The sequence below is a fragment of the Molossus molossus genome, unplaced genomic scaffold (genome assembly GCF_014108415.1).
Source record: "Molossus molossus isolate mMolMol1 unplaced genomic scaffold, mMolMol1.p scaffold_m16_p_16, whole genome shotgun sequence".
NCBI lineage: Eukaryota > Metazoa > Chordata > Mammalia > Chiroptera > Molossidae > Molossus > Molossus molossus.
Window position 1 is genome coordinate 8,754,410 of NW_023425351.1, and position 17,321 is coordinate 8,771,730.

A 17,321-nucleotide genomic window follows, 5' to 3' on the forward strand; every position below is an offset into this window, starting at 1 on the left:
TCTTTTAAATATGATCCAGTGATGACTTGTTTCTACATAATTCCATCAGCCCAGGAAGTGTCAAAGAGACATCTGTCCTTTGCTTCTTAAGCAGAAAAGTAACAGCCCCTTTCTATCTGTCGCGTGACAGTCAACCGGGAGCCGCGAGAACGGACTCAGGCTGCATGCCTGCCAGCCCGGACCGGGTCCCTCGGGTGTGGGTGCTGCAACACGCAGGGAAGGGGCGTCTGTTTATGTGGCTTTTCATTGGTTTCTGGCAAATCTGTGTCCCTACACAGGGCAAGCTGTACAGTTGCCAAGTTAGTCTTATGTATCCCTGTTTACCCTGAGTTTTTCTCTTTTCTCCTAATAATGAACAAACTGAGGACAAAACCCAGCTCTTTTTAAATTTCAAGACAGGAGCTGCGAGGAACAGCTCCGCGCCCGCTGTGAAGATGACACCACGGGCGGGGCCTCTTGCTCCGCGCGGTTTGCCCCCGGAGCTCGCGCCTGGCCCCTGGCGAGGGGAAGCTGGCCCGGCAGACGCAGGAGGGACGATGCAGGCACTGGGTGCTGCGGCCCCAGGCTCTTCCAGGCCAGGCACTGCCCCTTACCTGTCTTCCGGGCTCCGCTGCAATCTCTCGTTGCCGCACAGGTCGCACACGGGCCACGAGAAGGCAGTGCGCTCGTCCACAGCGGCCACCGTGCCTGGGCCAGGGGACAGCAAAGGCAGAGTCTCAGAGGCGGCGGCGCTCGCCCAGCGACCCTGCGCTTCAGACTGTTTTCTCACTTGTGAGTTTACATAAATGTTCCTAAGGTTTTTACAATTTCCATTTATTGGACGAACACGATTTAACAATAAAAAGTAAGTTTTAAAACCTGCCCACATTACTGCCTACCCAAGTGTTTCCATCTTTGCCTGGCCTGTTCCAGTCTGGGCGATACAGCACTGAGGCGGCAGGTGCACACAGCAGGCCTGCCCCTGCCCCGCAGGTTGCCAGGGCACTGCTGTAAGGATGGTCTCATCTGTCTTACTGATAATCCGCCTAGGCCATGTGTCCTACTCCCTCCACCACTCCATACTGGACGCTTGTGCCTCCAAATCCCTTGAGCGGTTAGGCCATGGACACCCCTCTGCATGCGGCCCTTTCTGTGCTGAGACCCTCTCCTTAGGACAGATTCCTAGAAGTGGAATTAACATCGAGTGTGAGTACGAGAGGTACAGAAGCCCCTTCCAGGAGGCGTTCCCCCGGTCCTTGTGACCACCAGCCGCCATGCATTGAGCCCCAGAGTCACGGCCCTGCGGCTGACAGCACTTCCGGCGTTTGCCTCCTGACAGGCTCCTGGACATCCTCAGCGTGGTGTCCAATTCTTTCATAAGGAAAGAGAAATAGTCTTACCGATCTGTTAGTATCTCCTATTCTGGTTTTCTGTTTCTTTCTTACTCCAACATTTGTGATTTATTTTTTCAATGAACAAATATGTATACAATGCTGTTTAGTGTGGGATTTGTGTGTGGCCCTAAAACATAAAGAGGGATGATACAATCCCTACTCTCATGGACTCTACCGTCCGGTTGGGAAAGCCAAGAAACAAATAATGAGTAAAAATATAATGAAATGTGGGAGAACATATTTGCAAAAGACATATTTGATAAAGGCTATTATCCAAAATATACAATAAACTTTTAAAACTCAAGAATAAGAACACAAACCACCTGATTAAGAAATGGGTCAAAAAGACCTTAATAGACACCTCACCAAAGAAGATACACTGACGGCAAATAAGCATATGAAAAGGTGCTGAACGTCATATATCATCAGGGAAATGTAAATTAAATACCATACACGCGCCTGTGAGAACGGCCCAAACCCAGCACACTGACCACACCAAATGCGGTGGGAGGCGGAGCGACAGGAACCCTCACTCCCTGCTGGTGGGAGTGCGAAATGTGCAGCCCCCGTGGAAGGCAGTTTGACGGTTTCTTATAAAACTACATATAGTCTTACTATATGACCCAGCAACCACACTTCTTGGAATTTACACAAATGAGTTGAAAACCGAGGTCTACACAAACACCTGTACATAGATGTTCACAGCTGCTTTACTCATAGTTGGCCAAGCTCGGAAGCAACCATGCTGTCCTTCAGTGGGACATCTGTGGGAAGTCCAGACAATGGAATGCTATTCAGTGCTAGAAGTAAGCCAGCAAGCCATGCAAAGACACGGAGGAAACTTAAAGCATATTGCTTAAAGAAGCCAGTTTTAAAAAGCTATGAGTCCAACTCTATACATTCTAGAAAAAGCAAAAACATACAAACAGCAAAAAGGTTAGTGCTGCCAAGTGCTGAAGCAGTGGAGAAGTGAACAGGTGAGCAGAGAGGATGTTTAGGTCAGTGAAGCTGTTCTGTGTGGTCCTATAATGACGGATACATGTCTACATTTGTATAAACAAAGAAAAGACAGCATCAGTAGTGAACCCTAATATAAACTGTGGTCTTTGGGCGATTAAGATGTGTCAAACTAGGTTTGTCTATTGTAACAGGTACCATTCTGATGGGGAATGTCGATAATGGGAGAGGCCAGGCATATATGGGGGCAGGGAGAATAAGGGAAATCTCTGTACCACCTGCTTAATTTTGTTGTAAACCTAAAACTACTCTGAAAAACAGTCCACTAAAAATACCAAAAAGTAAATGCTAAATTGAGAAATGGAAAAGACCCTTCAGAGGGGCAGAAGAGAGGCCCGCCAGGCTGGCTTGAGAGTCAGGGAAGCTTCATAAAGGAAGGGAGCGGCAGGGATGCGGGTAAGGGGGGGGGCAGGGCCTGCTCTTCTCCCGTGAGGGCGGAGGCCTGGCGGTGAAGGATGGCGCGGACCGGTCAGGGGCTTGCTGAGGACTTTGGACTTGATCTTGGAAGGAAGGAGAAGCCAGTGAGGAATTTTAAACAGGACACTGAGATGTTCTGATTTTCTTGGAATGTGAAGCATTGCAGATATACTGTCAAATCACAGACAATCCTTGAAAAGTGAAATCAGACATTAGAACAAGAGTAAGATGAGACCTAAATGTCCAGTCATCTTAACCACTCTCCACAGTGGAGAAGAACTACATTCCCGACTAGAGCAAGCACTAGAAGAAACTTCATCTGTAGAGGATAAAATAGAATTATGAGAACTGAGTAGGTTTGATTTATTAAAATACATTCAAATAATGCACACTTGAGTGGCTTTCTAAAAATGAAAATAACAGATCTTGATTTTGAAAAGGCTGCCCAGCTAATTTCATTGTCCTTATAAATCTAATCAAGATCAAATTAAAGGGATGGGAATTACAGTCAATAAGGGCTTCTAACCAGAAAGGAGTGGCGACTAATTCACAGGAGGCTAAGGCAGGAGCAAGGCCAAAGGAGAGTGGCTCCCACCCTCAGGGCAGCGTGCCCACCGGAGAGCCTGGCTCACAGCAGCAGCTCTGTCTGCTACATGAATTGATAAAAAGAAGCCTGCTACCAACCAAAATCCCTTTACCCTAGGATATCTTTGAGTGTTAACAGCATTTACATTGATTGGGAATTAAGCAATTTCCTTTCAATTAGGGCATGAGTTAAGGAACTGTATTTCATGTGGGATCTATACACCGCTGGCAGTCCCTTTCGGCAGCCTCCAATGAATTCCAAGGCGTGACTGGGAAGTGTACTATTAAACTGTTAATATCTGGAACATTCACTTAAATGAGCATCAGATAAAAACAATGTGTTCAAGTTTGATAAGTGTGACTCCATGCTCATAGCTTGGCCGAAATTTGCTATTAAAAGCTTTTACCCTTGTCATATTTCCAGAAATCTCTTATAATTAGGTTTGGGAAAGGTACCTCACATATTCATTAAGACATCTTTCTAAAAAGGTTCTTTAAAATGGTCCGACCGGAAGCGCTTCAGCCCTTCCTTCCTCGCCGGCAGGCGCACAGCCGGTACCTGCGCTGGACAGTCCGGGGTTTCCTGGCACTGTAAGCCTGGTTTAAGATTTTCTTCAGTGACTTCTCTGCTCCCCTGCTCCCCACCTTTTTGGCTGACTGAAAGACGTAGGGGCTCGGAAAGTTTCCCTTCTAGTTAGAGTCCAAAACCCGGGTTGAAGACAGGACTGCCACCGCTCCCGAGGAGAGCGCGCTCGCGCGTCCTCCCGGGGGCAAGGTCGTCCCCCCTAAGCAAGTACTAAGCAGCGGCGAGCCATACAAGGCAGGGAAAATCAATGGTGCAAAACTTTTCCACCCCAGAAAATAAACTGGAAAGAAGGGCCTGCCTACTCTGGAAGCTGGTGTCTGGGGAGTAAGGAGAAGGGCTGGTGAACCACGTGAAGTCAAGTCGAGTGAGAGCCATCCCTTCACAGAGGAGCTATTTCCTAGGAGCCCTTAAAGCCTTCCGCCAGGGCAGGTGGGCAGGTGGGCAGGTGGGCAGGTGTTGCTAGTTCTCAGTGAGCACCTTACTCACAGGGTCCTACTATGGATCTGTTCAAACCCTGCTCAGGGAAAATGCTCCTTGTTCTGCAAAGTCCAGGTCACAACTGGAGACCCTGATGCCCAGATGACTTAGCTGCTGCTGCCGAGAGCTGCCCAGTTCCCAGTGCGGATTTCCTGCAGTCGGGGACAGCACCTGCGGGGCTGTACTCTGGACAAGCGTCATTGGCTTGCTGGAACAGGGAAAGGCAGCACAGGGCAAGGCTGAGGGCTGAGAAGGGGTACTGTTACTTCACAAAGTAGGGAGGACTTGTGGAACTGACAGAGTCCGATGTGGGCAAGCCCACCGGGGGCTGGAGAGTGGGACAGGGATCCTCTGTCCCTCTGTGGGAACTGGTCAGGGCCCAGCCTTTCTAACGGCTGGGCCAAACTCTGATACTTTGCATCTGGGGTTTTCTCTTAATCCCTCGTTAAATGGTTCTTATCAGAGGATCTGGCAGCACTGGGATGACCGTCTGTTTACATCTCCACCTGAGCTCCGCCGGCTGTGGGACAGCTCCAGGGGCACTCCTAGGGAGCTCTGCAATGAAATGGGTGTATAGGCCAGAAGCTGAGTCTACACAAAGTAAAGAAAGTGCATTAGAGAAGCAATAAATAAAGGTAAAACAAAAATTTCCATATTTTATTCTAAATAGATTTAAAGGTAATAGTTTGTTTAAATAACAAAGTATTTAGTGACTGCACCTTATGGGTGAGTGAAGTGAATAACAGCAGGTGCTATAAGAGATGGGAGAAAGGGACTGAGAATATTATAAGGTGCTTGTATTACCCTTGAGGTCAGATAGTGTTATTGAATATGGACTTGATTGGCTGTAAATGTATACTGCAAATTCTTGGGCAACCACTAAAAAACTTTTTTTAAAGTATAATTGATATACTGAGAGAGAGGAAAATGGAATAATATGAAATGCTCAATTAAAATGAGAAAAAAAAAGAAAAGGCAGAAAGAGAACAGAAGACAAAATAAACAGTTAATATAAAACAATTATAAATATGACATTGATCCAATTATACAAATATATATTTTAAATGTAAGTGGTCCAAATATACAAATTAAAAGAGACTATCAGAATGGAGAAATAAAGAGAACCAATCTACACTGTGTACAAGAAACTCACTTCAAATATAAAGACACAGAGAGATTAAAAGTATATGGAATTAAGTAAGATATACTCTGATAACACTAATTAGAGAAAGCAGAAGTAACTAGATTAACTTCAGACAGAGCAGACTTCAGAGCAAGGGAAAATGTCAGGGATAGAGAAGGGCATTACATAATGTTAAAGGGGTTAACTCACTAAGAAGATATAACAATCCTTAATGTACATGTGCCTAATAATCTGTTAAAATATGTGAAACAAACTGATAGAACTGCAAAGAGAGGTAAAAACCCACTGTTATGGTCAAGATGGAAAAGTAGGTAAATGCCATGCTTGCCTCCTCCCACCACCACACCAAAATCACAACTAAATTATAGAATAAGTACCTGAAGACTAGCTTAACAGAAGTCCTATAATTAAGGATATTATGAAGAGTCCACATCAGCACTGGTAATAGGGGCAGAGATGAAAACGGCTGGTTGCAAGCCTATGTGTGGCAGTTAAGAATTAGAAGGGATAACTTGGCTACAGAGGTCTCCCCCTGAAGAGCAAGGGGTCCCAAGCCTCACACCAGGCTCTCCATCCCAAAACACCAATGCTGGGAAAAAGAGTTCCCACTACAGCGCACTATGGAAATCAGCAGGGATTCAGTCCAGGTAAGATCTCTGTAGACCTGGGCATCCTCTTAAAGAGCCCAAGCACATGTTCACATGCTCACAAAACTCAGAGAGGGGACAGAAGCTGGAAAAGGATCAGGGACATATGGGGAGGGGCTGAACTGCCGGGCTTCAGGGCAAGGGCTGGAGGGGCAGCTCTCTCCCAGACTAAAGGACTTGCAGGTGCCACTGTTCCTTTACTGAGTGCTCCCCCAAATCTGAATCTCCATTAACCCGATGGTCTCTGAGACCCTGCCCCACCCAATTCATGTGCCCTGCCTAGGTCTGTGCTGGGATCTTCCTAAAATCTCTCAAAAGTCCAAAAACCCCAAATAAGCAGTGGCTGAGCTCAGCGTACCCTGTACCTACCTCTTGCTTAGCAGCCCTAAGCCCAGTACTAGTAGCAGCCAGCCTCTGTTCACAGCATAACCACTTCAAGGTGCCTCCAAGCCCAACAAAGGCAGCTCCAACTGCAAAAAATTTTGTAGCTCTGATCACATGGCCTTGGCCAGACATAGGCAGTGGCTGACCTTGTGGAACTGGAGCCCCTCCCAGGAGGCCGCAGAACCAACACACCTCGAGGCTGATTTCAGACAACACCTGAGCACCACCCAACTAGTGCCACAAATAATACCCCCAAAGGGCAGATTTGGCAGACACGAGAGCCCCACTAAAGTGAATCCCACTCTGTCAATCCTACCCAGTGACGTGTCAACAGCAATCAAGACTCAACTATAAGAGAGCACACACAACCCACACAAAGGACAGCCTAGGAGCACCCAGCTCAGGTGAACAGGGCGATGGTGACACAGGATACATGCTACATAAAACCACTCTGCCAAAACTGGGAGATGTATCAGATCTACCTAACACATAGACACAGACACGGGGAGGCACCCAAAATGAAGAGACAAAGACACATGCCCCAGATGAAAGAACAGAACAAAACTCCAGAAAAAGAATAAACAAAATGGTGGCAAGCGACCTATCAGATGTAGAGCTTAAAATGGTTATAAGAACACTCAAGGAACTTAGGGGAAGAATAAGATGATCACATCAACAAAGAGATAGAAACCATAAAAAAGAAGATAGAAAACATAAGAAAGAACCAGTCGGAAATAAAAAATACCATAGCCCTGGCCAGTGTGGCTCAGTTGGCTGAATGTTGTCCCATGCACCAAAATGTCACAGGTTCAATTCCCGGTCAGAGCACATGCCCGGATTGTGGGCTCAATCCCCCAGAGGGGGTGTAGGAGGAAGCCAATCGGTAGTTCTCTCTTATTGATGTTCTCTTTCTCTGTCCCTCTCCCTTCCTCCCTCTTTAAAATCAATAAAAACATATTTAAAAAAAAAAAAAAGAAAACCATAACTGAAATGAAGAATACTTTAGATGGAATCAACATTATAGATGTAACAGAGGATAGAATCAGTAATATGAAAGACAAGGTAGCGTCCAGTTGGTGTGGCTCAGTGGTTGAGCATCAACCCATATATCAAGAGGACACTGGTTCGATTCCCGGTCAGGGCACATGCCCAGGTTGTAGGCCAAATCCCCAGTGGGGGGCATGCAGGAGGTGGCCAATCGATGTTCTCTCTCATTGATGTCTCTCTCTCTCTCTCTAAAATCAATAAAGAAAAAAAAAAAAAAAAAAAAGACAAGGTAGCAGAAAACACCCAAACAAAATAGCAAAAAGAAAAATGAACTTAAAAATGAGGATAGTTTATGGGACCTCTGGGACAACATCAAGTGTAACAATATTCGCATCATAATGGTAACAGAGGTGAAAAGAGCAAGCAAGGAACTGAAAACCTATTTGAAGAAATAATGACTAAAGAGTATCCTAACCTGGTGAATAAGATACAATATCCAAAGTAGCATTTTAATGCTGTCTTGTGCCTTTGTAGTTTGCCATCACTTGCCATGGTGAAAGTTATTTGAGGCAGCTCTTAAATTTTGTAAGTTATAAGATTAATTTGGGAGGATTTGTCTATATGACAAAAAGGGAGTATTTGCTGAAAAAGAAAACAATGTTTTATTTCTACTTAATGAAATACATGTATAGGAGTTACTACACTGTGGCCTAATATAATGCTTGGATGAGGACTTCCTGATTATCTGAAAAATAGATATGATGAATGTATAGAACTTAAATAATTTTCATTGAACATGCTGCCATAACCTAGATTATTCTTGGTAAAAAATAGTAATTTAATTCTAGTTCTTTTTTTTTTTTTTTTTTTTATCCTCACCTGAGGACATTTTTCTATTTTTTGTTCAGGTAGAGTGGGAGGGGGAGAGAGGAAGAGAGAGAGAAACATCGATGTGAAGGGGACACATCGAGTGGCTGCCACCCGCACGACCAACCAGGGCCGGGGACAAACTGCAACCGAGGTACATGCCCTTAGCGGGAACCGAACCCAGGTCTCTTGGGACCGCAGGCCGACGCTCTAACTGCTGAGCCAAACCGGCCAGGGCTACTTCTAGTTCTTAATGTTTATAATATACACTAATATAGCTGAAATAAGATGTAATGAATAAAACCACTCTTTATTTTCATTGAAAGAAAAAGTACAAATTAGCAGTTACAAAATAGTCACAGGGATGTGAAGTACAGCTTAGGGAATATAGTGAAATATATTGTAATAACTACATATGGTGTCAGGTGGGTGTGGGGATCATTTCGTAAGTTATATAAATGTCCAACAACTATGCTGTATGCCGGAAACTAATATTGAATGTCAACTATAATTGGAAAATTAAAAACACTCACTATTATATTTTATATATTATACTTGGAGACTTCAGTACCTCTCTGTCAGTGATTCACAGATCCACAGGCAGAAAATCATAAGGACAAAGTTGAACTGAACACTACCACCAATCAACTAGATTTAACTGACATTTATAGAATATTTCATCCAACAGCAGCATAATATTCTTCTTGAAAGCTCACATGAAATATTCATCAGGAGAAACCACATACTGGGCCACAAAACACATTTTAATAAATTTAAAAGTTTAGAAATTATACTAAGTATGCTTTTAGACGACAACAGGATTAAACAGTAAATCAATGAGAGAAACTCCCAAATATTTGGGGATTAAACAACACACTCCTAAATAACACGAGTTAAAAAAAAATGTCAGGAGAAATTTAAACATTTTGAACTAAATGAAAATCAAAACACATTGAAATGTGTGGGATGCAGCAACAGCAGTGCTTAGAGAGAAACTTATAGTATCACTGAATGCATATATTAAAAATTATGTTAGGAAATAAGAAACAGATAAGCAAATTGACACCAAAGGAGAATATAAGCAATTATAAAAAGTAGAGCAGAAATCAATGAAATTGAAAATAAGAAATCAATAAAGAAAATCAAGAAACCCAAAAGTTGGTTTTTTGAAAAGATCAATAGTCCTGGCTCAGTGGATCAGATAGTTGGAGTGTTGTCCTGTGTACCAAAAAGATTGCAGGTTCAATCCCTGGTCAGGGCACATACCTAGGTTGCTGATTCGATCCCTAGTCGGAGTGCATACCGGAGGCAAATGATTGATGCTTCTCTCTTACACTGATCTTGGATCTCTCTCCCTCCCCCCCCCCACCTTCCTCTCTGAAATCAATAAAAACACATCCTTGGGTGAGGGTTAAAAAAATTATTTAAAAAACAGATCAATAAAAATAGATATCCTTCTAGCTAGGCTAACCAAGAATGAAAGAGAGAACAAACAAGTTATTTATATCAGAAATCAAAGGGGCCATCATTACTGATCCCATAAACATTAAAAGAATAATAAAAGAATGTTATTAACAACTCTATGCTCCCAGATTTGATCACTTAGCTGAAATGGACCAATTCCTTGAAATATACAATTTACCAAAACTTATGCAAGAAGACATAGATGATCTGAGTAGGCCTATACACATATTAAAGAAAGTGAGTCGATAATTCACAATTTTCCAAAACAGAAAGCACCAGGCCCAGACGGGTTCACTGGTGGAATCTAACACATTTAAGGAAGAAATTGCACCAATTCTCTACAATCCCGTCCAGAAAATAGAAGCAAAGGGAACACTTCCTAACTTGTTCGATAAGGAAAGTATTAATCTAATACCAAAACATGACACAAAAGGAAAACTACAGACCAGTATTTCTCAAGAACATTGATGCGAAAGTTCTTTATATAATATTAGGAAATCTAATCCAACAGTATAAAAAAGGGTTATACAATAATTAAATGGGATAGTTTAATATTAAAAAATCAATTAATATATTCATATCAAAACCTAAAGAATGGCCTGGCCGGTATGGCTCACTGGTTGAGCATCAATCCATGCACCAAGAGGTCACTGGTTCGATTCTAGTCAGGGCACATGCCCAGGTTGTGGGCCAAATCCCCAGTGTGGGGCATGCAGGAGGTAGCTAATCAATGTTCTCTCTCATTGATGTTTTTATCTCCCTCTCCCTTTCCCTTCCTGTCTCTCTAAAATCAATAAAGAAAAATTTTTTTAAAAAAAACCTTAAAGAGTAAAAATCATATGATCATATCAATAGGTGTAGAAAAGCTTTTGACAAAATTCTACATCCATTCATGATAAATACCTTCAGTGATCTAAGAATAGAGGGGAGCTTCCTCAACTTGGTAAAGAACATCTACAAAAATCCTACAGTTAGAACAAACCAATAAAGAAGTCATGTGATTTAGGAAACAGTGAATCAAACCTAACATAAACGATTCATACAGGGGCGTCCCAGGCTAACGGCTGAGAGCAGAGCTAGTCAAGATTGGTTCGGATGGAAAGAAAGCCCCAGGAGGGAAATTATAAAGAAAAAGCTGTGGCTGGCATGGCTCAGTTGGTTGGAGCTTTGTCCCATGTACCAAAGGGTCGTTGGTTTGATTCCTGGTAGAGCACACATACTCAGGTTGTGGGTTTGATACCCTGTAGGGGCGCATGTGGGAGGCAACCGATTGATGTCTCTCACATCGATGTTTCTTTCTCTCTCCCTCTCCCTTCCTGTCTCTGTCTAAAAATCAATAAGAACATAGGTTTTAGAATAGGTTTAAAAAATTTTTTTTTTTATTGATTCATAGAGAAAGAGGAAGGGAAAGAGAGAAAGAGATAGAAACATCAATGAGAGAGAAACATTGACTGGCTGCCTCATGCATGCTCCCTACTGGGGATCAAGCCCACAACCTGGGAATGTCCCCTGAGCAGGAATCAAACCTATGACCTCTTTCTTGGTCCATGGGTCGATGCTCAACCACTGAGCAACACTGGCTGGGCTTATTATAGGTTTTATAATAGGCTCCCGACCGCCTAAGTGGTGTGGGGCACGGCAGTGACCTTCAGATATGGGGCAGGGAACACTGGGGAGCTGCTCCCACATCCTTTCTCTGAGCCCTTGACCAATCCTGGGCTCTGAGAGAGGTGAGGGGATGGGAGGAAAACAGGTAGCAACCAGTGAGGAGAACACAGGTGGAAGGGAAGTGTCTACAGTGATGGCTGTGGACAAGCTCTTGGGGAACATGCACAGTGCCCCAGCTCGTCCTCACTGCGTGCGCTGCCCTCACAGCCTGTCTGCAAGGGCACCATGCGGCGGGGCTCAGAGTCACCGCACACAATCTGCAGAGTCCGTCTAGCCTCCACAACTCTGGGTCTGTGCAATTCATCTTCCTGCCCGCAACCAATCCCAGCTTGGCACCAGTCTATCTATAACGTGGACAGCATCCCTTCATTTAGGAAAAAATCTGATTATGTACTCCTGAGTGTGGCCTGGGAAGCAGAACAACACAGACCCAGACCTGTCCCATGATGGCCCTACCACTCCTCCAGGAGGTGAAGCTTTACAACTGCTCTGGGATCTCTGTGGTGTTTGCCCTCCCACCTGTCTGGAAGGCCCTAAACAATTCTGCCTGAAAAAACCCTGTTTTACAGATGAGACAACGGTGGACCCAGAGGACAGGTGACTGTCAGGCTGCTTTCTTCAGGACCTCTGGGCTGTAATTCTCTGATTTCTCTCAAATCACAACCTTAGTTATGCTTTTGGTATTTATTCTAAAAGGAGATGCACAGAAGAGAAAATCCAAATGGCCTCAACATAGTGAACCAAGTGCTTGACTTCACAAGCAGACAGAAATGTGAATTAAAGTAACAATGGGGTCATAATTTTTGATATTCATCAAAATCATAAAAGATTCAGAAATGTAAGGGTGGAGGAAACAGGCCCTCTTAGACAATACTTTTGGAAGTGTGACTTTTTGTACACTTTTTGGAATTAATGTAGTAATATCTTCTAATGTTAAGAATATAAAAACAGCCCTGGCTGGTTTGGCTGAGCGGTTAGTGTCGGCCTGCAATCCTGAGAGACCCGGGTTCGGTTCCTGCTAAGGGCACGTACCTCAGTTGCAGTTTGTCCCCAGCCCTGGTGGGTCGTGCGGGTGGCAGCTACTCGATGTTTCTTTCTCTCTCTCTCTTCCTCTCTCTCCCTCCCACTCTATCTGAACAAAAAACTTAAAAAAATGTCCTTGGGCGAGAAAAAAAAAAAAAAGAATACAAAAAGAATACATGGATTGGAAAACACTTCAGCATTTCTACAAAAAGGTTAAACACAGGGTTACCATATGACCTAGCAATTCCATTCCTGGATACACACCCAAAATTTGAAAACAGGTGCTCAACAAAAACTTGTCCACAAATATTCATAGCAGCACTGTTTAGCCAAAAAGTGGAAATGACCCAAAATATATCAACTGGTGACTGAATAACAAAATGTGGCACATCCACAGAATGTGACGTTCGGCCATAAAAAGAAATGACGTGCTGACAGGCTAATCACAGATGGCTTCGAAAGCATTGTGCTTAAATAGAAGCCAATCATGAAAGACCACATCATCATGGTTTCATGTATGTGAAATATCCAGAAAATGAAAATTAAGAGACAGAAAGTAGACCAGGGCTTTCCTAAGACCAGGGTGTAGGAGAGAGTATGGGGAATGACAGACAATGGGCATGGCATTTATTTCTGGAATGATGACAATGTTGTCAACTTAGATCTAGTGATGGTTGCAAAGCTCTTACTCCACTAACACATTTCAGATGGGTGAATTGTAGTGTTGGTATATGGCAATAAAGTTGGTTAAAAAATACATGAACTCTAAGACCCTGACAGATATCAGTAGGGACTGATGAAGGGAAAGACACTTTTTTTAGCCTTGCTTGACTGCAAAACAGAGGAATACCTTGGACTGTGCACCAGTTAAAGGACAATTTATTCATATGAGGGAGTATTATGTGACTATTACTATCTTGAGTTGGTCTCTATTGACTGTACTTGTTGGTCATCCCTGCTAGAGTATCAAGTGAGGAAAGTAAGTGACAGAATAACGTGTAGCAGAGTCATACATGCTCCCACTGAAGGGGGCAAATGGACATGCTCCTGTGCACAGGGTGCAGCATGGTGGGTCACCGCGCATGGTCCTGCGCCCCGTGTATGCCTTGCTCCCTCTGCAGCAAACTCATCACCCAACCTGTCAATTTCCCTCTTCATGTCTACTCCTGGATTTACTTCAGCCTTCAGACCGATGCTCACCCCACTACTGGCTACTGCTACCCAAGGCCCTCACCCCGCCACTCTGCTCTGCAGAGACCGAAACTGGACCTCGGTCTCTCTGTCAAGAAGACAGTGCACACTCCTGACGGCGGCGCCCCTCGCCTGCACACGCTGGCTCCTCTAGCTCCGCCTCAGGTCGCTCGCAGCCCGTGGGACTCCAGTGACCTCCCGGACAAGGTGAGGTCCGCTCCGCAGCACCTGGGGCACTCAGCGCACTGTGGTTCCACACGTGACTGGGTGCACATCTGACTGATGTCTTTCTATACAGACTACAAGTCCAAGAGGCAAGAACCTCTTCTGATTTTGTTCCTTATGTATCAATGTCTGGAACATGTCAGGTACTCAACAAATACTTGACAAATGTGATATTGAAGAAAATAGAAATGCCATTTCCAGTAAGATCGACTACCCACCTTGAACACTGCAAATGGAGTTGACCCGAGTGACAGAATCCAGTTCATCGAGCTTCACAGGACCAACCAGCTCACAGGAGTGAGTACCGGAGGCCACATCCGACGTGGGCTTTGGAAGCAAGAGGACAGTTCGTTCAGCACAAACAAGTCGACCTGTCGACAGAGACATGTCAGATGGAACCGCTGAAAAGCAGAGGGAGCTCTCCTGCCAGTGCAGGCAGTGTCCTGCCGGTGCGGGCAGCGTCCTGCCGGTGCGGGCAGCGTCCTGCCGGTGAAGGCAGCGTCCTGCCGGTGTAGGCAGTGTCCCTTGCTAGCCTCCTGCGAGCCGCGGGCCACAGGCATGACTGCGGGTCCCTTCAGGGTCCAGAGACACACGCGTGTGCAGAAAGGAGGCCGCAAAGCTGCCAGTGTGCTAAGCTGAAAAAACACACAAACACTAGATTCAAATTCAATTCAGAAAGGTGAAATTTAGGTATCTAAATTATTTCTCAATAAAAAAAATAGATATACAGTTGAGGTAGGATGCCAGTTTGATTCCTCAAACAAAAAAAAAAAAATAAGGCAGTGGCTGACTGATCTAAGTGTACGTGTTTACAATTTGTAGCTTTTCGCATGTTTTTTAAAAAAATGATGTTCCAGGAAATGGCTTCAAGTGGCTTCTGCACCTGTAAAGGTTCCACCAACAGACAATCCTTGAGTGACCAATGGCCCCTCTCCCAGGTCTGTCAGTACTGCAGGGGATTCTAGTTCTGTCCGGGTGGCCGTGACATGGTCACTGAAAGCTGAGGCTGGTGCCACGGGCCTACTGTGCTTGGCAGGCCGTGTCTGCAGTGGGCTCAGGGGGAGGGCCAGCCTCCCCAAGTAAGACAGAGGCACCTAGGAGTCACAAGGCCATTGTATGGAATCTGTAAGTCACCACTGGATCAAATCTGTCCAGGAGAGAGCATACCCTGGTCCCGGAGAGCATCTCTGAAGAAGAAGCTATGAGAGGTAGCCTTGGCGAGCACCTCCAGGACTTCCTGGCCCAGCACACAGGAGGGGGTCACACAGACTGGCAAGGTTCGGGGGAAGTCAGAGTTACTTCCATCCTGCATCTGCAGGGTAACATCAGTCACCGTCAGCCAAATCTCTCTTTGCTCCAAACTGCTCAGCTGCAAGACACAGTTAAAGAGTATTAACTTATTAGCTATTCTTATATCCAAAATTATTTTTTAAGAGCAATATGTTAGGTGACTATTATTTACACGAGCATTATTACATATTTACATTAACATCATTTCAACAAATATTTAAAAACATACAACAGACTTCTCATGTCTTGGCCCCTAGCCAGCCCCCACTGACCAGGCTGTGCCCTTGCAGCCCCAACCTCGTACTTGCTTAAAGGGCTCCTTTGCTGTGATGCAGTCTGCCCTTCCCTGGCACGACTCTGTCCTCTGCCCTGCTCAGGAAGAATTTGTTGCTCCTTGCCTCCTGATGCCACGTTTGTATACATATAATGCTAATTACCACATTGTTTTATATTTAGAACATATACATTCTCCTGTCCTGCTAGATGTAAGTTTCCTAAGGGTTAGGAAATGTTATATAACTGAATGTTAATAACCCCCAACCCCAAATTAATATGTTGAAATCCTAACCTCCAATGTAATGGTCATGGAAAGTGGGGCGCTTGGGATCATACGAGTAGAGCTCTCGTAATGGGATTAGTGCCCTTGTAAGAAAAGACAGAGAGCTTGCTTCCTCTCTTTGCTCTTGACATTGTGAAGATACAAGGAGATGTCCTTTTGTGAACCAAGAGGAGAGCCCTCATTAAAAACTTGACCATGCTGACACTTTGATTTTAGACTTCCATACTCCACAGCTGTGAGAAGTGAATGTTCGCTGTTTAAGCACCCAGTCTAGGGTATTTGGTTACAGAAGCCCAAACTGAATATGACAGAACTACATCTTATTTGCCTTCAGATTTTGGTATGCAGCAGGTATCAAATCTTAGTTGTTTTCACTTTCTTCTTTCATTGTAATTTTTTTCTTTTTCATTTTTTTTTATTTGCAAGAGTTGTAATGCCTTTCAAAGTTCTTTAAAATGGCATTCAGCCATTTTAAAGTTTAGGGTTCACTAGATGCAAATGGGGTCAAGGATTTGGCTGGGAAGATCCCGGCGGTCAGTAGGGTTGGGCCCTGAGAACCTGGCTGACTTGAGGCTCGGCTGGTTTTGCTGGCATGGATGGTGTGGCCAGGATAAGGATTCCTCGTGGCTGGCTGACAGACGGGGCAGGGAAGCTGACTTGCATGGTCAGGAGCTGTGGACTGGGTGGAAGAGGCAGCTGGCGTGGTTGGGAGGTTCACACAGTTGATTATTTACAGAAAATCAGAGTAAGTTAAATTGAGCAAAATGAGAGCCAGGTTTATCACTGTTGAATAAATATGGAAATTGGAAACCCTAGAGTCAATTCTGAGGTAATGGTCTAGAGTTGGAGGTATTGGTATAAAATCATGACAGATAGATAGATAGAAACAGATATAATTTATATGTATGTGAGCTTGAGTTCCTTGCTCTGTCCACTGAGAGGGTCAATGACATCCCAGTAGCAATGAGCCCACCCAGTACCCAGATCATGGCTTCTAAATGCCATTCTCAAAAAAAAAAAAAAAAAAAAAGCCATTCTCTTTTAAAAATCAACCAGGACTCATAAAGAGATGGCTGATTTAAAAGCAGAGAAAGCACAAGATTAGTTTGAAACATCTTATTGTATCAGAAAATAAGGAAGTACTCAAAGAATGATGTGAACATATTCAAAGGGTACAGGAGCCAGCTTGAATCTGGGAAAATTTGGACATTAAAATAAACAATAGTAACAGATTATAATGCACTGAATAAAAACTGAATCCACTAGTCCATACAGAAATAAATAAGTAAATATATAAATCAATCAGAGAAATGAAAAGATCTTAACTATAGCCAAATGCCCATACTTTAATGTAGAAGGAATGCTAGAATTATTAGAAAATGATCATTTGGCTGCTATCAGAATAATAATTCAGGCA

The 17,321-nt window shown here is 44.0% G+C and overlaps 1 protein-coding gene across 1 annotated transcript in view; it reads right to left on the reverse strand.

Annotated features, from left to right (window-relative positions):
• SPIDR (scaffold protein involved in DNA repair) overlaps positions 1 to 17,321 on the reverse strand; it is a 493,368-nt gene that overhangs the window by 6,976 nt on the left and 469,071 nt on the right. Inside the window, exons 15-17 of the mRNA XM_036263912.1 lie at positions 15,223 to 15,424; positions 14,274 to 14,426; positions 594 to 687 (exon numbers count right to left, since the gene is read on the reverse strand). Of these exons, the coding sequence (XP_036119805.1) occupies positions 594 to 687; positions 14,274 to 14,426; positions 15,223 to 15,424 (449 nt within the window). The remainder of the gene's footprint in view (positions 1 to 593; positions 688 to 14,273; positions 14,427 to 15,222; positions 15,425 to 17,321) is intronic.